General features: G+C 35.3%; 1 protein-coding gene across 1 annotated transcript; it reads left to right on the top strand.

Annotated features, from left to right (window-relative positions):
- The first annotated feature begins 3,424 nt into the window (after positions 1 to 3,424).
- JhI-21 (Juvenile hormone Inducible-21) lies at positions 3,425 to 27,197 on the top strand. The gene is made up of 7 exons (XM_028181587.2): positions 3,425 to 3,873; positions 10,180 to 10,478; positions 17,041 to 17,166; positions 18,827 to 18,968; positions 22,766 to 22,889; positions 23,561 to 23,761; positions 25,606 to 27,197. The coding sequence occupies exons 1-7, from the start codon at positions 3,731 to 3,733 to the stop codon at positions 26,008 to 26,010; spliced, it is 1,440 nt and encodes a 479-aa protein (XP_028037388.2). The 5' UTR covers positions 3,425 to 3,730; the 3' UTR covers positions 26,011 to 27,197.

Consider the following 27,197-nt stretch of genomic DNA (forward strand, 5'->3'; position numbering starts at 1 on the left):
ATGACCTCCGTGATTTTGAATACAGGCCTTCAATCTGCGCGGCCAGTCGTCTATCGCAGCACGAACGAGGTCCATGTCAATATCGGCGGCTGCCTTAATCAAGGATGTCTTGAGTGACTCCAAATTGGGATGAGGCTTTGAGCACGCCTTTTCCTCCAAGTGTTGCCATATCTTGTAATCTAACGGATTCAAATCTGTACTGGAGGAGGGCCAGTCTTCGTGCTGGATGAAGTCGATTTCACGCGCCGCCAGCCAGTCTTGTGTGCTCTTCGCTCTATGAGCTGGCGCCGAATCCTGTTGGAATACCCAGTGCCTGTTATTGAACATGGTATGAGAAACAGGTTCCACAAGGTTCGTCAGGACTGTATTTTGATACACAGCTGCATTCGTTTTTACACCTTTCTCACAAAAATGGACCTCTGTTAAGCCCCGATAAGAAACTCCCAACCATACCATGAGCGAGGATGGAAAATGACCTCGTTGGACACGCGGAATACGGTTGCTCGCTTCTTCACTACTGCGTGCGTACACCTTATCATTTTGTTTGTTGTAGCTCTCTTCTACGGTAAAAATTTTTTCATCCGAAAAAAGAATTTCCCGATATTTTTTTCCCGCGTACCGCTTCAACAAAGCGCGGCATCTCTTCAGTCTCAGGTCCATTAGACGAGCATTCAAACGATGTCCTGTTTTTCTTCGATATGCCCGAAGCCCTAAGTCTTCATTTAACACCCTTTTCACCGTGGTTCTGCTTAACCCTATCTGAAGGGCCAACAGTTTCTGCTTACGTTTGGGATTTCTTTGAATTCGCGCCTTCACAGCTTTTATCACTGCTGGAGTCCTAACAGACCGAGGGCGACCACTTCTTGACCTGTCATCTACACTAGAGTCTTCATTGTATCGTTTGATGGTACGATAAACGAATCTTTTGGTTATATTCAAATTTTTCAGTATGTTAAAAATTTGAATTGGCGCGTAACCGCAACGATGCAACGCAATAACTGCAACACGGTCTTCTTTAAGCGTCCACTCCATATTTAAAAATGAGTAAAATTCTAAAAGTTTACATTTTTATTTTCATGAATAATTCGAAATTCGAATTCAATAAACTTTTTTGTGGCCAGCATTCTAAAAGAAAAGTTTTTACTGTGTGACAATACTTATGACCTGACTAGGTTTACACATATTTTATATTTATATTAAAAAAACACATCACACACAAAAAACTTTCACAATGAAAGAGTCAGAAACATACCACAATAAAATTTAAACCCGCCTAATGTACAATTAAGCATAATTAAATAGTGGTATTGCGTATTCGAAAACTCTTTCATTGAATCCGGTCACCGTCCTCGCCGAACCCGTTGCTTGCGACGAAGGCCCCGACGGGTAAATTAACCCATAGACACAGCCCACTGAGTTTCTCGCCGGATGTTCTCAGTGGGTCGCGTTTCCGATCCGGTGGTAGATTCTGCGAACGACTGCTCTTGCTAGGGCCAGTGTTAGCAACACACCGGTTTGAGCCCCGTGAGCTCACCTACACGTCAAGGAGATGCTGAAATAGCCTCTCAACACGAGTGTCGGTATTTATGTTGTGATATTTATGGAGTCACTGGCTTCCACTGGACCTGGCGATAACTCATCTACCACAATTTAAAAAAAAAACTATGTAACCATAAATAAAGATGGCAGCCGATATTAAGAGAAGGAATTCGGCTACGTCAACTACTATTACTCTTTTTTTTTTATTGCTTAGGTGGTTGGACGATCTCACAGCCCATCTGGTGTTAAGTGGTTACTGGAGCCCATAGACATCTACAACGTAAATGCGCCATCCACCTTGAGATATAAGTTTTAAGATCTCAGTATAGTTACAACGGCTGCCCTACCCTTCAAACCGAAACGCATTACTGCTTCACGGCAGAAATTGACAGGGCGGTGGTACCTACCCGCGCGGACTCACAAGAGGTCCTACCACCAGTAAAAAATTCGCATTTACTAACCGATAAACAATGGCGGATCCAGGGGGGGGGTCATGGGGTCATGTCCCCCCCTGAGCTGGTTCCAGGACTTAGGTGAATCACTAATTGAACATAATGATTTTATTTATATATTTTGTCACTATACAGATTTTATGTAACTACATACCTTCAATGTTTAATTAATTTAATATAATATTATAACTTTGTATGATGGCAAGCGTTTGGGAACGAGCGCATCGAAAATTTGACTATGTGACCCCCTCCTGGCGCCAAAGCTGAATCCGCCCTTGTCGATAAATATCACATATTCGTGCATTCTACTGTATAAGGTAGTCCATTGAGTTCTCGGAACACCCGATATTCAGTTATACACCTCTTGAATAACACTGTCCACATTAGCACGTGTGTCACTGTAATTACAAATGCAATGGAAATTTCGGTTACATGTATCAACTGGGATGCCGACATGTTATATGTACGTGTGGTTTACGGGTTCAAGTAAAAGCATTAAGTCCGCCTTTATACTGTCAAGTATATAAAGTTATAAATAAATAAATAAAAGCGAGCACCTTATCCTAGTGTGTATTATAGTCTATATCAGTGATTCTTAACCTTTTTTTTGTTGCGGCACATATTTAACGATTTCAAAATTTGGCGGCACACAAAAAAAAGATAAAAATTATTTACTTACTACAACACACTGCATAAATAGTTTATCAAAAAATTTTAATATACGAAAGAAACTAAAATATACTAGAATTTTTTTTTGTGGATTTAAATATATATTCATGTTTAAAATATTTTTCTTTTAAAATGATATAATTTAATAATATTAACATTATTATATATTCGCAAAATTTGGCGGCACACTTTTGAAATTTAGCGGCACACAAAAGTGCCGCGGAACAGTGGTTGAGAATCACTGGTCTATATTGAAATTCACCGAAACATTTTCATACACTGTGCGAAACTAAAACAAGCCTAACTAGTGATTGATGACCAGTGATAAGCTAAATTCTGATAAGATAAATGACGGTTAGCCTATTTTTCATTTACTACTATAGTAGGTCACAAACAAATGAGAATTCACGAACCGTGAAATTCGTGAAGTTGTTATTTTCCAATTAGTTATAGAATGAAAAAACATTGATAGTTCTTGTTAACAAAACAAAAGAGAATTTAACACATAAAAATTCTTGTTCTTATATTATTTCGAAGAACATGATGCAACATTTTTTCTGTGTGTCATCAGAATTATTAGCTAAAGTCAGACAGAGCAGAACAATTTTGAATTGTTGTAGTTAAGTGTAGTTATCGGTGTACCGAGGTGATCAATAAATGATTATTAAAGTAAACACGCATCAGGTAGTCGTCCGAAATTCATTAACTTGTGGAACTTTGTTTTGGCGTCGTCTTGCCATCCCTTTCTGTTGCTCTCGTAACTGCGTTGGGTGTCTCTATCGGTGAGTCGCGGGCTCCCCCATGCCGAGCGTTCTATAAGTTCGCCGAGAGACATGCGCGGCGACGTCTGCTCCGATTGCTCGACCGCCGCGCGGCACTAGTTCGCTTGTCTGACGTCAGCAGCAATCCACCTATTCCAGTTTCGCAGGTTGATTATAAGATGGTAACACAAAGTGATTCAGTCGAGTGAGATATCTTGTGGCGGTCTGTTCGGCGGACACAGTTGTGATAACGCGCGGCTCTATCCACGTGCGTACGTTTACCGGCGTGCGCGATTGATTTTTTGCGGAATGGGTGAGGAATCTCAGGCCGGCGATGGAAAAGTCGTATTAAAACGTAAAATAACCTTATTTAATGGGGTGGGAATCATTATAGGAACGATTATTGGATCCGGAATATTCATATCCCCTGCTGGAGTTTATTTGTACACAGGGTAAGCAGAATTCTCAAAATTCCCGCTTCTTCGAACACAATCAAAAAATAGTTAACTGTGTGTATGTACTAGTTGCCGTGATTTATGAAATAAATTCACTATTTAGTAATTTTTTGTGTTTGCTTAAAACTTGTTTTTTTGATCTCGAACGATTGATTAAATTAATTTCATAAAAATGCAAATTTTGCACGTGTAATTGAATTTTTCAAAGCGGTTAAATGAATTTTTATTACCTATATTTAGACTTTAACTAAATTTGTAACTAAAATTAGGTTTATTTCTGGAATGTTTTTATCAATCTTCTATTCACTCTCAGGTATACATTATTTATGATCACATAATCAAATTAAGCAAAAATAAATGATATAGTGTGATAATCAGAAAGATCTAGGACATGCGTAACAATGTCACTGAAATGTTATTTGTTGTCCCAGAGTGCTTAGATTTGATTTAAATAAATCATTGGCTGTGTGATGTGCGTGGATCTGTTATGTTATCCGAATCAGGCACATAAATTAGTGACAGACTCTGGTCAGTCGCTGTAGTGTATGATGGATAAATCTTGAGTTGTTAAGTCTCCTCTGGAGGCGCTCGGGTGGCTGCTAGCAAATACAACCCCTCCTGGCTGAGCCCTTGCTAACTCATCTGCCCTGGTGAAACTGGAAAGGCCTCCGGGCTACCAGTAATCTCTCAGTCATACAAAAAATAACGAATAAAAATTTTCACAGAAATAGAATTTGCTCAAAGATGAGCAGGGCTGTCGAATTTTAGAATAATCAATTAAAATATACACGTGAAACTTTATAATTTTCGGTTATATTTAAAAAGTTTATGTGAATCTTTAAATTGAGCACAATTATTTGAGAATTTTTCTAAACTTTCGCGGCTACCTACGTAAAAAACACTATTAATTAAAGGATTCCTAGCACTATTTTACTTTTAATGAGTTCTCGATATTTCGGCTGTGAGCTTGTTGATCGCGGGGGATAAATAGTGCTCATTATGAAATGTTCTAATGCAGTGATTAACGTAGTGGTCTACGTTTGTTAATGAGGATTAGTCATTAAACCGTTGGTAGTAACTAGCATTAGAATTAAAATCGAAATACAATATATAACCATTGATTGTGTGCTGAAGATTGTCTTGAAGATTAGAACGAAAGTAAAAAAAAAAGAGTTTAGAAAACACATTTTATTTCTTTTCGATGTATTGATATTTGTTGTTCTTGAAAGCGTGGTAATTTGCCTTAAAAATATTACGAAGAGATCGATTTGGTAGACTTTACTGATGATACAAAAGCATGTCACATATGAGTCGACTATTATCAAAGCCGGCAATGTGACTTTTGGACAATTATTGGTAAATCAGAAAAACGAATTATTGACTTTGTATTCCATTGGCAGTCACAAAACTCTTCTGAACGACATCTTAGATAAATAACAGGTTAAGTATTAACCTTTACTTAATGCAGGTTTTGAACCGTATTCTTTGAAGGAGACGATTATATTCAAATCAATCTGTATTGACATATCAATAAATTTTTTTTGTCCAAATGCACAGATTGCAACCTTTGATAATAGACGACTCATATATAACATGTTCAAGTTGGTTCATGCTCATATTATGCTGGGCCTACTTTTCCTAAGCTATTTATTTATACTGGTGTAAAAGGAAATACTAGCTCACGATCTACTTGGTATTAATTGGTTACCGGAGACTATGGAAATCATATTATGAATATCGCTACCAACCTTGAAGCAAGAAGTCGATACATGGCTCCGCGGCAGTCTGAGTAGGCGGCAGAAATAGAAATGTTCATTTGTTAATACAGCCGAACGCTACAACAACGGTAGGTAATATAATGCTGCCTTGTGTTCAATTTAATCTTTGAGAAACGTTATCGTTGCAAATCGACGTTAACACGGAAGTAATACTATATTTTTTATACATTTTATCTTCCTTATATTATTTCAATGTCAGTGACGGATAATTATAGACACGCCTACAACCAATTTATAAATTTCTTTTAAAAGATAAGATTGCATCTGTACAATACACGTTATTTATGTATGTTTTGACGCCTGTGATATCTGTAGAGTAGTTATATTGGCATTTAAAATGTGTTTTAGTTGATGAATCAGTATTAATTGTTTGTGTATTTTTGATCCGATTTGATTAAGAATATTAGATTAGGTCAAGGAAAAGAAAATGTAAGATTTTAGATTGTAACTTTTTAAAGAATTACACACTTATTTTTAACATTCTCGACGTTTCGGATGCTGTGTTTTAGCGGTCTCAGATATTCTAAGACGCATAGTCATCTATAAAGGCATAGACTAGTCGTAAAAGTTTTCTTAAGAAACTAAAATCTTTTCTTTTGTTTACCAAAAAGTTGGTATTATTTATTATTTATATTATTTACCAAAATGGCGGTGAATCACTTACCATCAGGTGACCCGTCTTGCTCGTTTGCGTTTGCCTCTTAGTTATAAAAAAAAAAAAAATGACATTGCAAAGTACACTTGCGAGACTCAGGGCTAAGCTGTTGAGTGGCAAGGCGATAAGGGGGCATACTGTCATAGAGCATTGAAGGTTTGCAATCATGGATTCGGTTTGATATCTGTAATGGGTCTATAAATGTTATTACTCTAAGGATCAAGTCGTATCGGCGAAGATCTCTAAATATCAATAACCGTCTACTAATAGTTACTAGTCTACTAATAGTTTCTAATGGTATTTATTAATTACTATCGCGATTATACTACATAATTATAATATTTATAGTATAGTAATTAGTAACTATCAATTAGTCATATTATATTATTTTAAACGTATTAGAATGGTACACGAAAACCGGATTTAATTTTCATAATTTTGTGCAGGTCATAGCTAGAGAGTTGTTTACATGTTTTTGTATCTTTTTTTTAGCTCCGTGTCATCGCAATGACAGTGCGTCACTGTCGAGAATGTTTTTATATACAAAACGTTTTTGTTACAGTGAAATTTGCAATAATAATTCTACCAATAAAAGTTATTCTTATCTCTTTGAATAAAAATAAGGGTGGTATTAATTTAACTGTCGCCAAAGCCACTCAATGTCTTCGATAAATATTTAATTATTGCCTAAATCGTTGCGTTATTACGGTTTGTTATTTTATGAATCGTTTCTTAGACCTTCTAGAATTATCTTCCTCCGACATTCTACTGCCTTCAAGGTCAACCAATCTTGATTGAGCAGCTTCCGAAAGCGTTGGTTCAGCATGTCTATGATACACTGCTAGTTTTCCTTCTTTTATTGGACTCCGGGCGACAGCCTGCATAAAATAAAAGTATGTAGTTAGTGTCACGGATATTTCTGCTAGTGTTACAGGTCTTCTTCTTCTTCTTCTTAGTCGAATACTTCATTGCTGAAGGTCGTGTCCTTGAAAGCCCTTCGTGGCTCTTTGTACCCTCAGTTTCCATTTGCTTCGGTTTTCGGCTTCTCTCAGGGCGTTCGCAACAGAGAGTCCAGTGAGCGCAGCTATCTGATCCGACCAACGGTATGGTGGCCGGTGGTGGTGGTGGTGTTACAGGTATTACGGTATATATAGATGATAGATACCTAAGTAACTATACAAAAAATTGATTTACTCTAGATGTAAGATGAGCTTACATAGTATTAGGTGTACGATAAAGGTCTTTCGCTTCAAACAATACTTTAATATGAGGAATCAATTATATTGTTGTTGACGTCCACGCAATTATGAACCATAAATTAAAAATGATCGTGGTATTATAAAAATTATGATCATGTAAATCGTTGTTCGTTCTATGGAGTTTAATTTTATAGAAATTAGAATAACAATTAACCACGTTAACAATCTTCTTGCCGACGCCGAATAGTCAATCGATTGCACGTACGAAGCTGTAATGCATTCCAGTTTGAAGCGTAGCATAGCCATTATACAATAAAATTGAGTATTCGACCTCATTTCTACGGGTGGCGATATTTGCTTTGTTTTATCTATATTGGGTAGAGGCTTAATCAGATGGTCAGTGAGATCGTATGCTAAAATCGGTGGCTGAGTAGTTAAATGGGTGGCAAAGTCAAGGCTGTTGTTAAGTGGTTACCGGAGCCCATAGACATCCACAACATAACTGCCACCGCCTACCTTGAGACACGAGTAAGTAAGTCTCAGTTTTATAGTACAACGGTTGCCCCACCTTTCAAATCAAAATGCATTACTGCTTCGCGATTACATAAATGGAATATTAGTTTAGAGAAATTGTGAAATGCCCAATCAATGACCGAGACATAATCAAAGCTGTTTAATTTTCCTTTCTATAAAATAACTTTATCAGGCCAACAATGAGTTTTGTTCCCAGGAAATATTATAATATAACTACGATTTCTGGTTCATATAACTATAGATTATGTCAGATGATCAAGAGCCTTTCTACTTGCTGTCTGAATGACATTGCTTTCATTTTATTCAATGCTTCATGTTTCAATCAACAACAGTCAATGAAGTGATGTCGTGTGAATGAGGCTTAATAATAGTGATTGACATTATTGAGTTAATTTTCGAACCGCTTCAATACTAGAGAACCGTGACACTGTAACCTGTATAAATGTGTATAAATGGTGAGAAGGCGGCCAATCCACTCGAGTCAATTACATGCGCATAATAATGTGCAATGAACTGTAATACATAGGCAGTCTTTAGATGTATCCGTTTCAAGGAATATTAGTGGTAGGCCACTAATAAATCGAATGCTCATTTTTAACGGCGTAGTTGGTACGGAAAAATGGTGACTTCCGAAGTAACATTATCTAACGGCTAACTATTCTGATAATTGAGACTTTGTGTCAGAAAAAGGCTTAAGTTTTTCCCTTCCAATTTGCTGGTAGCCTAAAGAGTTATTCCAGCTTCGCACAGACGGGTTACCGTCCTCGTCGAACCCGTCGCTCGCGACGAAGGGCTCGACGAGTGAATTAACTCATAGACACAGCCCACTGAGTTTCTCGCCGGATCTTCTCAGTGGGTCGCGTTTCCGATCCGGTGGTAGATTTTGCGAAGCACTGCTCTTGCTAGGGCCAGTGCTAGCAACACTCTCGGTTTGAGCCCCGTCAGCTGACCTACACGTCAAAGAGAAGCTGAAATAGCCTCTCAAGGCAATCAACGTAGGTAGCAAAAAAAAAACGGACGAGTAAGTGAGATCACGGGTTTAACCTGAGAAAATTTGCTAATAGTGTGGATCTTTCGCAGCCGGATTTTTTCAGTGGGTCGGAAATGCAACACATTGAAAAGATCCGGCGAGAAACTTACTAGGCAAATGGTTGAACATTGGTAACTACTCTACCATAAGTTGAATATTTTTTTTAAATCTCAGAAATAAATTTTACTATTATTTTCGAGCAAAAAACATTTAAACGAGGCGTGTTACGTGGGCCCACCCGCGTTTCGTAGATGAAATAAATAAAATAATTTTTAATTTACAAACTTTCAGAAAATACGTGTTGATTCATTTTTAAAATAATAGTACTATAAATAAATTGTTATAATAATATAAAGTAATTATTATATTGTGTTTTTCCTCAATATAATATTGCTTATTTAGAGCATGTTACATTCATGGAAATTGTTTGCAAAAATCTTACACTCGTGTGCGCAGTGATTTACAATCACATAAACTTCAATTGGAGCATGCCACATACCGTACGAAATGGGCATTCACCTTGTATTGCGCTGGCTGAGAAAATGGATAATTTTGTGTATTTCGGGTTCCGGCTATCGTAACGATCAGAACTTGACTGCCAACTACATTTTCAAGGAACCAGGAATTGATACTTTAAATACATAACTTAAGACGATGTGCAAATAAAAATGTCTATCACACGAATGTTTGCCTGCCATGGGAATCGAAACCACGACCCTTGGCTCGGATGTAGGAGCACTAACTACTACGTTACCGAGTCAGCCAAAATGTCATAACAGTTAAATTAAATTATGACCTTTTGAATTCAAATAATATTGTTTTATTCGTTTTTGTGTTACGCAAGAATAAACATAACTACAATACTATACTAAAAATACAAAACAAAACTGAAAATTTTATTTCATTGGACATACACACTTCTTAATTTCATAAAAGTTTGTTAGTACACACACAACGTATTATGAAATATGAACTTGCCAGAGTCAATTTCCATGTGCACAATTGGAAGTCTCTCGAGAAATAAAGACATGTAAATATATCATGTCTTATCACACGACTACAATGAATGAGCGTTAATTATAATTTATTATATTTTCATTGTTATAGGTCAGTGGCTGCCTCGTTAATAATATGGCTTGCGAGCGGACTTCTGTCCACGCTGGGAGCTTTGTGTTACGCCGAGCTGGGTACTTCGATCACAAGATCAGGAGGAGACTATGCGTACATATATACAGCCTTCGGACCGCTGCCGGCGTTTTTGAGGCTCTGGATTGCACTGCTCATTATCAGGCCTACCACCCAGGCGATAGTGGCGCTCACCTTTGGAAATTACGTTGTCAAACCGTTCTTTCCGGAGTGTGATCCACCCGAGAACGCTGTCAGACTCCTTGCTGCAGTATGCTTGTGTAAGTTCCCTTTACTAATAAACAGCTGTTTGTTTATACAGGGTGTGGTTCTTGTTCGAAACAGTAATTTATAATTAGGTATTTATCATAATCAGTTTTGTCAAGTTATTTGTCTATTATTGTTTATTAAGTGCCTATTTCTGCCGTGAAGCAGTAATGCGTTTCGGTTTAAGGGGTGGGGCAGCCGTTGTAATTATACTTGAGACCTTAGAACTTATATCTCAAGGCGGGTGGCGCATTTACGTTGTAGATGTCTATGGGCTCCAGTAACCACTTAACACCAGGTGAGCTGTGAGCTCGTCCAACCATCTAAGCAATAAAAAAAAGTGCAGGTAGTACAGCTAGAATCAATTGACGGGGTCAACCATACCCTATGCCGAGCCTTAAGCGTGTTTTCATTTAGTGCGGTTAAGTTTAGTGAAAGCTCACTAAACTTAACCGCACTAAATGAAATTCGGGGAATCAATGTTGTTTTCTCTTTGATTGCATTATGTTTACTATGAGAATCTTTTCCTTTAGCCCTGGTATGTATATTACTTTAAAAGCATATGAGAATGCTTGTAGAATAAATGTTAACGAACAACACTGCGCTCATTTAGTTAAGTATGTTTTTTTTGTTTTCATCGATGTAAGGGCTTTGTTGAGATTTTTGTTCCATAAACGTGTTCGTGCTGGAACTTTCCATTTCACACCTCAATACGCTTTCTATTTTACTTTTACTTTAATTCGGGTTGTGTAATAACTTTTTTAAAATTACATATATAAAAAAGACAATTGTTTTTTGAAAGACATTTGATTTGAAATTTTAAATATCGATTCTTATTTTTTTTTGGAGGGGCTTTAGGCAAGCGATTTCTTAACAGAAAATAATTGTGAGTTAGGTACTTGTAATGTACTGTCAGATATGGTATTATGTAGTCACTTAACTACTGCTACTTGACATTCGCTACTCACCATTGTTCAGTCCAAAGCAAACCTACATAGTTGAAATTTTGCGTAGTGCTTCTCATTTATAAACAAACTAGCGACCCGCCCTCGCTTCGCTTCGGAAACATTAAAACACACATGAAACAAAAAAAAAAAAAAAAATGAAAAAGTAGCCTATGTTCATCAGGGACAATGTCGGCTTCTAATGGAAAAAGAATTTTTCAAATCGGTCCAGTAGTTTCGGAGCCTATTCGAAACAAACAAACAAACAAATCTTTCCTCTTTATAATATTAAGTATAGAAAAGAATAAAGTAGAACATTTGAAATTTACGCGGGAATACTGAGATTTTTTAATTATTATCGGCATACTGGCTGGCCATTACTATAGATAAGTTTTATGTTTTTTTATTATTCTCTTGGAATAGGTCGTGAAATATATCGACAGGAAAATTAAATGAATTGTGCACTTTACTACAGTGTACAGCGTGAGATGATGGACCAATTTATTATAATGCAGCATTGTTTTGATACCATTGCATGGGATCATCGCTAAAAGCGTCTACAATTTTTTTTTAGAGAATACTTAACATGACGATGGTATGATGATATTGTAACGACTTGAGATATAACGCCTACATCTAGGGATGTAGATGTTTGAAACTTCTACGAAACGGATGTGTAGTGATTAACTTATAGGTGTGCTAATTATTTTGATAATTTTAAAATTTATGCTAAATGGATGAATGTACCCATGAACCGCTTGTTGTTAAGAGGTTACCCAAGTCCATACACATCACAGTACGAATACCGCCATTCGTCTTGAGACAGTCTTTGAGACTTGAGGTACCTGCACATGCGGGCTAACAATACGCTCTACCATCGATAAGTACGCACATTGATAAATTGTTCGCATTTATTTCACATTTATTTTCTATGAAGAAACTATTATGTATACCACAACTACATCTTGCAAATATGTAATTCATGTGTAATATGATTCTTCAAAAGAAAAGTAATAGTGTGTTTTGTTATTTTACAACGAAAATATTAAATGATATAATCACTTTATTGCACTTAGGTACATCAAAATAACGACAATGTATAGATACGAAGTCGTCGTGGCCTAACGGATAAGACGTCCGGTGCATTCGTGTTGAGCGATGCACCGGTGTTCGAATCTCAGGCGGGTACCAATTTTTCTAATGAAATACGTACTCAACAAATGTTCACGATTGATTTCCACGGTGAAGGAATAACATCGTGTAATAAAAATGAAACCCGCAAAATTATAATTTGCGTAATTACTGGTGGTAGGACCTCTTGTGAGTCCGGGCGGGTGGGTACCACCGCCCTGCCTATTTCTGCCGTGAAGCAGTAATGCGTTTCGGTTTGAAGGGTGGGGCAGCCGTTGTAACTATACGTGAGACCTAAGAACTTATATCTCATGGTGGGTGGCGCATTTACGTTGTAGATATCTATGGGCTCCAGTAACCACTTAACACCAGGTGGGCTGTGAGCTCGTCCACCCATCTAAGCAATAAAAAATAAAAAATAAAAAGATAAAGTCGATGAGAACAATTAAACTTCTTAACCTAATAGGTGTATGACTCTAATAAAGAACAAAAAAAAATAAACTAAAGTACAATGAGCGGGTTCATCCCTGAAAGAAAAAAGGGAAAGGTTATTAAATCCAGATGATAATAACCTTTTCCTTTTTCCTCAACATTGACATAATATATATATATATATATTGTTTTCAATATTTTAGACAAGAATAGTTAAAAATTTAAAATGATTTTAAAATTTTATTGTAAACGTTTTAGATAATATGTAATTAGACTACAGTAGTTAGATTCAATTATTCTTATAAACGAGGCCCAAATTTTGACAACCAAGAAAACAATTTTATTGAAAAAAAAGTAACATTCTTTTCGCGCGTCGCTTAGGTGTTTTTTATGTTATGGATAGAGAATACTCACATCAAGGTGACATAGACGGTCATCAAACTTTTTACATTATTATTATATTATTTTTTGTAGGTGAACATTAATAATCGAAATACCTTTTTTCATTTAACTGACATAAAACAAAAACGAATTAAATAAATCGAAATTTCTCATTAATATATGAACAATAGGGATACGTTGTTAGCAGTTAACATGCAGACCACAATGATAAGATTTCATACAAATTGATTGAGTTTCAACCGAAAACCGTCATTTAGCACGTACAATTTATTCCTGTGTTATGGTCGACAATAGAAACAATATCAAAATTCAGCGGACTGTATCCAATGGAACGAAATGTTTCGGAATTTGAAAACATTTTATACGGCTAAAACAGCTTTTGTCTAAATAGATGTCTGAATAACTAAATGCCTTTGTAAGATATGTGAATTTCCGCATTCATAACTTATTATAATTAAGTGTAAATGGTCCTATTTGGTACAATGACGTCAGCGTTCAAGAGTGCGATACTAACGATCTGCTACCAGCTAAGCCCTTGAGTTCGCCCTTCTTCCTGCTAAGCCTGAATAGGTCTCCGAATCTCACCTTTGATCCTAAAAAAGGCGCATTTAATCTAAGGCCTCATATATCAAGCTATCATCGTCCATACTATCTGGAACCGCTTCGTTTATTGACAGTGTCCAGATATCTTTTTTGCCATTTAGCATCATGTTTTAGAATAAACTCCCCACTACGGTGAGTGGTGCTATGACATTCCTTCTTCAAACGAGGCTTGTGGAGAGTACTGACTAGTAGGTAGCGACTTGTCTATACCCTTGACATTGCCGACATCTATGAGCGACATAACCATTCACCAACAGGTAGGACGTACGCTTTTCTGCCTTTGTAGGCCATAAAAAAGTCTGTGTGCTCTGGTAATCCCACCAAATCTGACGTCATCTTACGGGCCTTTTGCTAGCAATATATATAAAAAAGCGATTTATACCCAATTAAAAAAAACCATATTCAGAAAAAAACATCAAGGCTAGAATGAATTCAAACAAGCGAAGTAGAGTACCTACTAGTGTGATACATATATACATATGTATGTATTATACTGATTATACATTACAAGTTTTCCTTATTTCAGTTTGGTTAAAACTCATTCTGCACGTATAAAATATTATATTCACCAATCACGTAGAGCAGAAATATTTATTCACATATTTATATTTTACCAGCAATCAACTATCAAGGATAAAAACCTAACCTTATCATAAAAACCTCTCCGTGTCATTACCTGATCTACTGTTTTAATTTAACTCAAGTCTCGAAGTGACTGGTTTTATTTCAACGGAATTTGACCCTCGATTAAACTGAGCGGGCGACCGTTGTCTACATACTGCACTGATTTAGTGTCATTGGAAGCTCTCGGTTCGTTAACCAAGAATGTCTTCTTGTGGAAAATAACCAAATTAATACGATTTGGATTATTAACACTAAAATGATGACTAGCATAAAATGTTTAAAATTTGTTTAAAATTTAATTTAAATTGTTTAAAATTATTCACTATAATTTGACGTTTAGCAAAAAAAATCAAGCAAAAATGAAATGGAAGCGAATAGAGGGAAACTTAGACTGATAAACTTTCATTATTCTAGATAAACGTTTATCACTACATAGTATAAAACAAAGTCGCTTTCTTCTGTCCCTATATCTGTCTGTCCTTATGTATGCTTAAATCTTTAAAACTACGCAACGGATTTTGACGCGGTTTTCTTAAATAGATAGAGTGATTGAAGAGGAACTTTTATATGTATAATAACATCCATTAAATACTGGAAAAGTCAATAATAAATTACAGTTTCTGAAGCGAAGCGAGTGCGGGTCGCTAGTTAAGCCATAAACGGTAAAAAGAAGCCGATATCCGGTAATTCACAGATAGCAGCGTCTCCGGCGGGATAAGAAACGGAAACTTCCACTTAGCCTAATTATCCGGAACAGGGGCGGCCACTCCGCACACTAACTAAACCCACTTCTCAAACTAACACAATTGTAAATTATAGAATATTGCGCATTAGAACGCGCTTATTTCTTGCTTTATCAAATTGTCAACGTTTTTCTTTTCGGGCGCCTAATGTGAATATATATATATATATATATTAAAAAGGCATTAGATGGCTTGGCAACAAATTATTATTACTATTTAAAATGTATCTGTTTATAAATTTCGATCGTAGGTACATCTTGACCTTGACCTTACCGCTTGGCTAGGACAGGTTGATATTTGGATTGTGCGATTGTTATTAGTAAATTTTAACTTCATTCCTATTAAATTTTTGTATTATATATTTCAATAAACTACCAAAATCAAAGCCGGGTCATAAATTTATTCTTTTCACGAGGAATTTATGTTTCACAAAATCATAAAATATTAGTAGCAAATCAAGTTGAAAGAAACGACGCACCACAATAAAACATAAATATCATGAAACTGCAACGAAAATATTCCAGTGTCCACGAAGTGAAATCAATTAGTTCCAATCACTTTGTGGAGTGAAGACCCATAATTTACTCATTAATCGTGCAACCAATTACTGTAATGTACCTAGTTATGTAATGGTGGCCAAACAACTATTGTTTCCTGTTTATGAATATACAAATACTTGACCTTTTCCCCAATAGGTTTTATTACAGAAATTTTAGGCAGACTATCATATTATTGATTTTTGAAAAATCAATAACAATAGTATCTATGATAAATCTGTACTAGACATTACCATCTATGATGCTTGCAATGTGTTCTAATGTTGTATGATAAACGATGTTAATGATGTATGATTTCTATAACCTGTACATTTATATATATTCTGCAAATACCTACGTTTTAGTAGGTTATTAAAAATATCGTTCGTTTGTTTTTGAAATTTTAATGAAAGTTCGCGTTAGTGCTCCTGAAGTATGAAACCTACCTACCTACTTTATAGGTCTATGGTTAGGGCATTTTCCAATCAGCTGTCAACATCAGAACCTAAACGCCGCAAAACGTCGCCATTCATATTGAGACACGAAATCTAACACACCATTGAAATATCTTATGTCACTCTTTGATTTTGAAACCTAGATAATACAGTTAACACATTGACAGCCGCGTAGGTCACCGGTGCCCTACGCGGCGCACTGAAGTAATCATATCGATTTCTTTTACTAAGTGCGTCTGGATTGCCTAACTTTGTCTTCTTTTGTTTTTAATGTATGTTTTAGTCTTTTAGGTCTCCAGAAATAGATTCTGTCTCAGTGTCTTCGGTTTTGTCTTTGCCAGAGTCTACTAGATATTCCGGCGTCTTAGTAAGAAGATCGAAAGAGAAATCGGCATAATGACTTCAGTGCGCCACGTAGGGCACCGGTGACCTACACAGTGAACGTGTTAATATTTACTTTGTAGCAGAACGCGTGACGGAGCCGAGGTAGGATAGTGGTACCCATCTACCTGTGCAAGCATCTTGCCTCAATAGAAAATTTCGTCTAAATATTAAACGCCTCATTGATAATCTAGGAGTAGTCTTAACACGTTTTTAACAGTCCACTTCAAACGGATGAAAACTGGATTTGAATTTATTAAACTATTCAGTTTATAATTAACAGATGTTTGAATGATAAAAATTAAACAAGTTTATTTTTGTTCAGGTGTACTGACTGCTATAAACTGTATCAGCGTGAGATGGACCATGCGCATCCAAGATGTGTTTACAACGTCAAAGCTACTGGCTCTAGTCGTCATCATCATTTCGGGACTCTACTATATTTGCATAGGTACGTATTGTGATTATGTACCGGGATTTCTTAGTATATATTTTCAGTTGAGTTCATGATTTACTTGGTCACAGGTATCACTACTTCAATGCCGCTGGTTTCCTTCAGACATGAGGTCTGATTCTCAATTGTATTTTGCGACGACGTCACACGTTTCTAACTGGAATGAATGATGTCGATAGTACATATATTATGAGAAATTGAACAAATTAAATTTAACCGAAATACAAAAAAAAAAAAAACCCGATGTACTTTATTTAATTATTGCGGTAGATGAAGTTTTGTTAATTTCTGTGTAATCAAACGAAGACAATGATCGAAATAGCTTCGTAGTTCAATTAGTAGTGACCGCAAAACTAAAATTATTTATGTATTTGAAACAACCCAAATTTTTATTCGAAGTGCTTACACAGACAGTTCGTGCTAATTAAAATTTTTGTTCATACTTTTTTATTTATTCAACTTAGAATTATTTATACAGTCATACCTAGTTACTTTTAAAATATATTTAAATAAGTCACATTTAAATTGAATATCTTTTGTTTTTAATTACAAATGAGTTTTATCATCGAATTGAAATAAAACAGCTTGATATCGTTAAATACATTTCTAGTATAGAGTTGTGATGTCAGAATATCAGAATCACAATTCGAAGGCAAACATCTCTTGGGCAAATAAATCATTCTTTGTTTTTTTTTATCTCGGAACTGCGAGTCCAGATGTCCCTATACGTCAATGGAAATATTTTTTATTAATACATTTCAATAAACTATTGATTTATCGTATATTAAAATGTGGGTATTGCAAAATATAATTATAATATGCCATTTTCATCATTTCATTGTAGTGAGATCTGAGGAAATTGAAATATCCGTAATTTTTTTCATGTATAATAATTTAACTTCTCTAATTAAGTTATAAGGTAATGTTAGGAGATTACTATATCACATCCACGGTCATTAGGTACTATATCTATACTTCTATATCTATACTAATATTATAAAGAGGAAAGATTTGTTTGTTTGTTTGTATTGAATAGGCTCCGAAACTACTGAACCGATTTGAGAAATTCTTTCACTGTTTGGAAGCTACACTATTCCCGAGTGACATAGGCTATAAATCTATTTTGAAAAAAATTTGGGATCCTTACTAAAACTCCAGTAATATAACCGAAGGTGTAAAAAAATTACCTAAAATATTCTTTATATCGCGTGCCCTGCGAAAACTATTGATAATAGAATAAAATAATGTACTACGACTTTGTAAAACACATTATTATTTACAAAAAGTGTCGCGGCAGCATATGTCTAACTAACTATTATAGTTATGCCGCAATAAATGTTCTTTTATTTAAAAAAATAAAACAAAGTCAAATATCGTTGAAATTTTTGTTAAAGACCCGAGCGGAGCCGGAGCGGGCCGCAAGTATATATATATTTTCCCTACCTAATCGTTGGTAGCCTAAGGGGCTATTCCAACTTAACGAGGACCGGTAGGTGAGCTCACGGGCTCAACCTGAGAAAATTGCTAACACTAGCCCTAGCAAGAACGGTGTTTTGCTGAATCTACTACCGGATCGGAATCGCGACCCACTGAGAGTACAATATAGTTTACCTAATATAATATACCCTACCCAATTCAATAATAAGTCTGCTTTTAGGTAACACACAAAATTTCGAGAACGCATTTGCTGGAGAATATAGTGCTGGTAATATTGCGCTAGCCTTTTATTCGGGCCTCTTCGCTTTTGGAGGTTGGAATTATCTCAACTTTGTAACCGAAGAACTCCAGGATCCTTATAAGTGAGTTTCGTTAATTGATATTATGTCTATGAAATTTGGTGGTGGTCATTTTATAGGGTAAACGTAAAGGTTTTCAAGGGTGCTTTAAGTAGACTACTAAATTCTAGTTTCAAATTATTATTTAAGTACTTATAAGTTGTACTCCTCGGTTTTACCCGTGTTAAATTTGTTAAAAAAATACTAGTTGATTTGAAGATATGTTGGTACGTAATATTATGTATCAGTGGACACATTGCGCCATATTTATTATAAAAGTCGCCCGGGTCACTTACCATGATAAAAGTATATTTATGTTAATCCAGATTATTTATAAATTTTAATGTATATCTTGTGCAACCTTTATTCTGATCCGTTGAGCCCTTTTACGTAATTACATATATAAAAACTTTCACAATCAAAATAAAATATAAGTCTAGAATCCGAGATTTATCGAAAATATTTCCAGCGCTATTTAGATTTTAGCCAGATTTACGAACAAAGATATATAGTCGTAAAAATATGCATGGTATACATTTAACGGCTACAAGAAAAAAAAGGCAGCATCACTGTACCTAACAGGCATCATTATCTTTAAGCACGTCTCTCTCGTTTGTATTAAGAAAGTTGACAATGTCTTTATGGGATTATTCGACAAATTCAAACTCAGAATCGAGATAAAGCTGTAGTTTCTTAAAGTACATCAGTATTTTCGTGTGTCTACCTATTGAAAGACTATGTGATTCTTTCACATAAATATGTCAAGGACGACTCCAATTTGTAATAGTCTCGATTACGTTAGATCGATTCTTAAATCCTCTGCGAGTGGTTTCGTTGAGAGAATGACAAATAGCTCTTAGTTCATTCAATGTGTACAGAACTGTTATCGTCACAGGCTATTTCTTCTTGGGCAAACACTAAATTGAAGTGTTTTACTCAACATAGTGGACACAGGAGAGAAAAGTTTTGTGTAAATTCTCCAAAAAAATCACGTTTTTAAGGAAGCGTCTGTTTTCTGTCTGGAAAAATTTAGCAGTTTTTTTATATCCTTCGCCTCGAAAATTAATTAATTTGCGGCAATAATGCGGTACTCCTTAATGTTTTGGTCACGTTACCGTTGGACATCCGTGATAACGCGGTAATCATCTTATACGCTACGGTTTTTTTTTATTGACACCGTAGGGCAAACCAATTCACCGTCCCCACTTGTCATTGATGCCCAGTGGTACAACAGCCTCGTTGCCCGTATTTAGACGTGAAATTGACATATGTAGATGGTACAATGGCTGTTCTAATTTTTTAAATCGCATGACTGATTCGCGGTAAACCTAGGTGCAATGGTGCAGACATACAAACGCTCTAATTACCTATAGGTAGAAATTAAGGGACGTATTAGACTGGAAAATAAAGAGTGAATATTAATACATAGTACCCAGCACCTCCAGCTAGCTTACCGGCTACTTAGCGATACCTTGCTAACCCGTATTTTTTGCTTTGCTGTTGTTAGTGTTTCTCTATCTGTACATATGAGAAATAATACATAATATATTATATAATACATATGAGAAAGCGAGATAAATGCCGTTTAAAGGAAAATAAACGAAATGCTTTTTGCTTTATTGGATGAGATTCTTTATTCCCGCATTCATTCGCACTCTCCCTATTGAATGTTTTATTCATAAGGGAATTTATATTACTCTTGACCGGGAATGTAGTGAGGCTCATTTTCTCAGCTCGTTGTTTAGTAATAGAGAGAATAAAACAATGTCGACTTAGGTTCACGATTTTTCATTATTCAATCTTTATAGATTTTTGTAAAATTAGATGAGAAAACGTTTAGATTTTGTTCTTTTAATATCGAAAATAATGTCAGCATTTTTATATGAAGTACTTATCTATATATATGGTTTTCAATCCATAATAATATCATATCATATGCGATTACAATTTAAAGACACGAATTAAAATGCAATATCATTTTTAAAAGCTTTAATTACAGTTTAAGACGAAGAATTATCGAATACACGATAGGTGCCTACCAAACTGATTGCAACACAAATTATTAAATTTAAATTGAATTAAACATAATCCTGTTTCGATTGTCCGTAATTTACAACTAATATTATATTAATGAGGTCATAAATGATCATGTCATTATTGAATGAAACAAATGTTTTTTTTGTAATCATGGTTCAACAAAGTCACCGCCCAGTGTTAAATTCCTGAAGCTTATAAATATAAAGGATCCGAATACCGCTACCCGCCTTGAGAAGTCGTCGTGGCCTAAGCGATAAGACGTCCGGTGCATTCGTGTTGAGCGATGCACCGGTGTTCGAATCTCAGGCGGGTACCAATTTTTCTAATGAAATACGTACTCAACAAATGTTCACGATTGACTTCCACGGTGAAGGAATAACATCGTGTAATAAAAATTAAACCCGCAAAATTATAATTTGCGTAAGAACTGGTGGTAGGACCTCTTGTGAGTCCGCGCGGGTAGACACCACCACCCTGCCTATTTCTGCCGTGAAGCAGTAATGCGTTTCGGTTTGAAGGGTGGGGCAGTCGTTGTAACTATACTGAGACCCTTAGAACTTATATCTCAAGATGGGTAGCGCATTTACGTTGTAGATGTCAATGGGCTCTAGTAACCACTTAACACCAGGTGGGCTGTGAGCTCGTCCACCCATCTAAGCAATAAAAAAAAAAAAGGCAGAAGGACGAATATTCTACGGCTATCGTATGAGAACTATCCCACCCTTCAAACTAGAACGCATAAGCGATTCGCGGCAGAAACGGGCAGGGCGATTGTACCTATCCGTGTTGAACTAGAATACGAATAGATTTACAGAGCACATTAGGTATACGGGGTGTGCTGCAAAGCTTTTTGGGAATGAAAACAGCTGAGTGGTAAACCGTAATTTTCTAAAATATAAAATTACTAAAATCACAGTCAGAATGTTTCAATTCCAACAAGCCTACCCGTCTCAATTTCAATAAAATCGATTTGTAAATTTGCCATTAATCCGGCAACTTTTTCAATTTTCCTTATCTTGAATTCGGATTGATATGAACATCGAAATGAAAAGTCAAATCGGTCAAGTTGTTCTAAATGAAGCTCTTACCAACAAACGGTATTATTTTAAAATGGCACTTATAGGTACGTAGGTACCTACGTACGCTATACGATCGGATCTGTCAGAGGAAGGTTACTTTCGCATTGGTACCAATATTCCATAAACCTGTAAGAGTTATATATTAGCATACTAATTAAACATTGATTTCCGGTTCGTAATACATCCTGTCAAACAATAATTTTAATGTAGCATTTTTCATCGGTACCTAGATAGGTTGCAACTTTGCGATGCGATAGCTTGTTTTTTAATTTAACATCAAAAACTCGAATACAGGTTGTAATAACGACGCGAACATTATCGTGTTAATTAAATAAGTAATATTACATACATAAATTCAATTATTACAACAACACACGATAACTTTGTTTATGAAATGAAGTAGGTTATTTTTTTAATGATTAGAATACCTATTTGGTTTCCTGTTGACAATATGTGTTTACTAGCCACAGGTTCTAGTGACATATTGTTAAAACGGCTTATTTTTGATTAACCAATAATTTTTTATTTTAAATTTGACTAAAACGTTGTTAAATTTGTGGTTTTACTAATTATTATCATCATCATCATACTTAGAAAATGTATTCATGTTTCCGTTGTGTACAAGATGATATGACATACCACGATTCGTAATGGCGCTGGCAATATAGATTAATTAACGGGTTTCATATTGTGATGACATTTCAGGAATCTTCCTCGCGCGATATGGATCGCTTTGCCTCTGGTTACGATTATCTACGTCATGGCAAACTTGGCCTACTTTGCGGTCGTCACTAAAATGGAAATGATGGCAAATCCAGCCGTTGCTGCGGTGAGTTTTTATGATGTAAACGGCGAAATGTGGTTGTGGGGCGAACTACTAATCAGTGCTACCAGAGTTCATAGATGCCAAAATATGCATAACACCATCTATCTTCAAAAGTGAATTTATTTTCTCACATTTGCTGTATTAATACTTGTTTTTCCAACTTTTATACAGTAACGAATTAACACACACATTTTTATTTTTTTATTTCGCAAGACTTTTATCTCTTATTCATTAACTTTATTCATGTTCATCAGTTGATTATAGAATTGTAACTAGAATGACAGGATAATGTAATATTTCTTATCAAAGCGATGCATTCACAAGGAACTGAAATGAATTAATGAATATTGGTTTGATTAATAAATAAAGGTTGAATTCATCTCTCTCTGTGATTTGGCTGTCATTCGATTACACCTTTTGACCTAATAAGAATAATAAACCCACACGTAAACATTGAATAGGTAATACGTCTGTTTATTCAGATAATATTATTATTTGATTGTAGAGATTCTTAAATTATTCTCTATATGGTAGGTGTTTACACAATATACTAGTTCTAGTTCTTTTAGTTTCTTCTTGTTAGCGTCTATGAGGTGTACTATTGAATCAAAAGTAACAACTTTAAGAATTTTGTTTTGGGTACAACCTTACATGATTTTTGTAATGAATTTCAGATATTCGGTGATCGCCTCTTCGGAAACTGGAGCTGGGTGATTCCAGTGTTCGTGGCGTTGTCCACTTTTGGAGGCGTCAACGGTGTCTTATTCACGTCAGCTCGTTTATTCGCCACCGGCGCCCAGGAGGGACACATGCCGGCGTTCTTTTCACTGTTCCACGTCGATAAACAAACTCCTATACCCTCTCTTATATTTACGGTAAGTTTTGTTGTCCCGGTAGACTTTTTATTTATTGCGGGTCAATCGCAACAGCTATCTGCAGCTGTTTGCTTCGCGGATGGATCTGGAGTGCCCAATGATGCAGCACTGGACGCGTGTGCGTGTTGAGCGCTCTGGATCCAAACCAGCCTTTAGGTTAAGATAGTTTTGATGTTAATTTTGAGTTTTTGTTTTATTATTATTATTATTATTTGATTTTTTATTTTTTATTATTATTATTGCTATTATTACTTTTATTTTATCCCAAGATTGTGGTTATTATTTTTATTTAATTCTGGTATACTATATGAAATATTAATGAATGTAATATGGATCCAAAATCTGAAGCAAATGAAATAAATCAATAGGTAGACGAACTCTCGGCCTGCTTAGCGTTACGTGGTTACCGGAATCCACATATGTACATACATCAACAACTTAAATGCCAACCATCATGAGTTCTGATTCTCAGTTTTCACGGTCAGTACAACGGCTCACCCACCCTCCAAACCCATTACTGCTTCACGGCAGAACTGTTTCTGCCGTGCACCTGCAGAAGCAAGGTGGTGATATCTACCCATGTGGTGTCTCACAATATGCTTAACCACCAGTATCACAAGACGCCCTGCCATCATTAGCATAAACCACAGATTATTAAAAAGTTTTTTTTTTACTTTTTTTGCACTGCTTGTACCTAGATATATATGGTCTCACGATCTACTTATTGTTAGATTACTAAATCCAATAAGTTACCTTTGAAACCAGAACGTAATAATGTTTCGCTTGAATAGTACCTACTTGAGATGAGGCATCGGTTTGGGCTCGAGTTCGTTATAATATAATAGAAATAGGTACGTTTGTCCCTTTCCACATGGCAACCATGAGTACTCAGGAATACTCTACGTTATGTATTCTAAATAATTTCACCGAGAAAACTGAAACCATAGACAAACATGTGCTTATTCTCGAATCTGAGATGAATTTAAATGACACGCACGCGCGATACCGTTGAGAAAGGATACCGTTGTTTCTTGGTTTCTGTGTTTGTGTCATCCTGTATGATTTAAAGGATTCATTAGCAATGTAGTGATAATAATAAATAAAATAGTAGACGCAAGATCAAACCATAAAAGTAGTTTTAAACACGTCTTTGACTTGCGAAAACCAAAGAAAGTACTTTAATACACTCGTAGTTATTATGTACAGTAGTAATGTTAGTGTGTCAAATTGGAAAACCTATAATTCTACAACTTCTTGTATTAGCAGTTGTTGTAGTAGTAGAAAGCAGATTGAAAGTTTTTTTTTTCAATTATTCGCATCGAATGATTTATTAATTCAGGAAAAAAGCTGGTCACATTATATCAAAGATATTTTTATCTATGTTTAATAACATATCAGTTTAAAAATACGCTGCATTGAAATTGGAGCTCTAAGTTTTTGAATGTATTTGTACTTTCAAGTATTTTCTTTTTCGAATAATTTCTCTATTCCGAATTTATTCATTTAAGACTTTTTTCAACATGAGCGCCCCGTCATCTTTAGATGGTAGAGTCTGCGAATCACTGCTCTTGCTAGGGCTAGTGTTAGCAACGTCGTCAGGTTTGAACCCCGTGAGCTCACCTACTTATTAGGTTACGCTGACATAAACTCTCAAGGCTATTAGCTTAAGTAGGATTTAAAATAAATAAAAACTTTGGTCATACATCATAATAATAATATTGGTGAAATCTTATATATATATCGAAAGTGTTAAACGAAAAAAATAATTGTGTTATTAATAATTGAATTATTTACAAATGCGTAACAAAACGGATACCTATTTTAATAATGTTGTTTGTTTTCAGTGTTTCTTCTCGTTACTCATGTTGACAACTAGCAACGTTTTCGCCCTTATAAACTACTACTCGCAGATACTTTGGCTCTCCGTCGGTGCATCTGTCGTTGGAATGTTGTGGCTTCGACGAACGAAACCTGACCTGCCTCGGCCGATCAAAGTCAACATAGTTATACCGTACATATTTCTCATCGCTATTGCGTGTTTAGTTATAATTCCGGCGATTGTACAGCCCAAGGATACTGCAATAGGTATTGTTATTTTACTCTCCGGTATCCCTGTTTACTATTTGTGTGTAAAATGGCAAAGGAAACCAGAAGCGTATCATTCGTTCTCCGGTTGCATTTTGAGGTTCCTACAAAAAACATGTTCCTGTATTTATCTTGATTCCACAGAGAAATTGTCTGAGAGTTAGGTGAATGTAAACAGAATAGTTTCAAAAATGTATTTCTCGTCACGTAGGCGGTGTTTACTCGAACAATGAACCTTGAAAAATGTATAATATATCGGCTGTATTGGACCAATATTGTTATATTATTTAAAAGTGTTAAAAGAAGAAAAAAAAAAATGCTTCTTATTTGTGATCTTCGTCGTATTTAAAGGAGTCAGTGAAGTCAACCGCCCTTTATTGGCGAGAAACATAAAATAATGTTGTCACTTCACTTGTCTATTTAGTACATTTGCTCTGTTGCTTAAAAACTGCCATGTGTACATAAAATATTTTTCTTTTTTAAATAAAGTGAATATTAATAATAATATTATCAAATTAATCATATGTCATTATCATTAGTGGCTTCTGTTTGAACACGTATCGACATTCTTGCTGCTTATGATATGGGTAAATGGCATGTTTGGGATATTCGGAAATATACCAAATGTTTGACCAAACACAGCGGCACTGCTACTCATGTACCTACGCTATAAGTGAAGTGCCATCTAAAATAAATATTGCATATTTGAAAAATGTACCACTAAAGGCTAAACTCTTCAGTATTTATACATTTACGATTATAATGAGCTTAAGTATATTTTATGAAACGTTTTAAACGTGTATGTACTCTCATTAGTATTTTGTAATTATTCAAACTATGTTTAGAAGTATGAATTATAATTTAATTTTTTTTAAATTAGTATTACTTATTTATTAAGTTAGACTGATAATAATTATCATATTACAATCAATGGTTTTATTTTTAACACGCTTTTATTACATAGCTTGACCCGTGTAACGGAATCTTTCACAAAATTCAAGGCTTTCGATTAACTTGAAAATTTGCACACGTATGACGAAAATAATTTTTAATTTTGCTTCCTGTTAAAGCGTGTTTTTATTCGTATTTTTTAAACTATATTTACTTCTTATCTTAATTTAGACCGACGTATTTAAATGTTTTAGTGTAGAAATTTTCTGTCCACATTAGGAAGCTGGAAACCGTTCGAAGTAATCCTAATAGCTCTCTTATATTTCGTAAAGTGAATGTGATTTCCTATAACCTATAAGTCCTATTTATTGTAGACTTATTCTTCTATTCAATATAAGGGCGCATTTAGCCCAATTATGGAATAAAACAAAAATAGCTATATAATAAAAATTTGACTGCT

This window comes from Bombyx mandarina, chromosome 04 (assembly GCF_030267445.1).
Source record: "Bombyx mandarina strain Sakado chromosome 04, ASM3026744v2".
Classification (NCBI taxonomy): Eukaryota; Metazoa; Arthropoda; class Insecta; order Lepidoptera; family Bombycidae; genus Bombyx; species Bombyx mandarina.

Bases quoted from the DNA above. Each gene is read 5' to 3' on its own strand.
- JhI-21 (XM_028181587.2), top strand. From the start codon at position 3,731: ATGGGTGAGGAATCTCAGGCCGGCGATGGAAAAGTCGTATTAAAACGT. The intron at 17,167-18,826 runs GTACGTATTGTG...GTCTGCTTTTAG, and splicing joins ACTCTACTATATTTGCATAG to GTAACACACAAAATTTCGAG. The intron at 22,890-23,560 runs GTGAGTTTTTAT...AATGAATTTCAG, and splicing joins CAAATCCAGCCGTTGCTGCG to ATATTCGGTGATCGCCTCTT.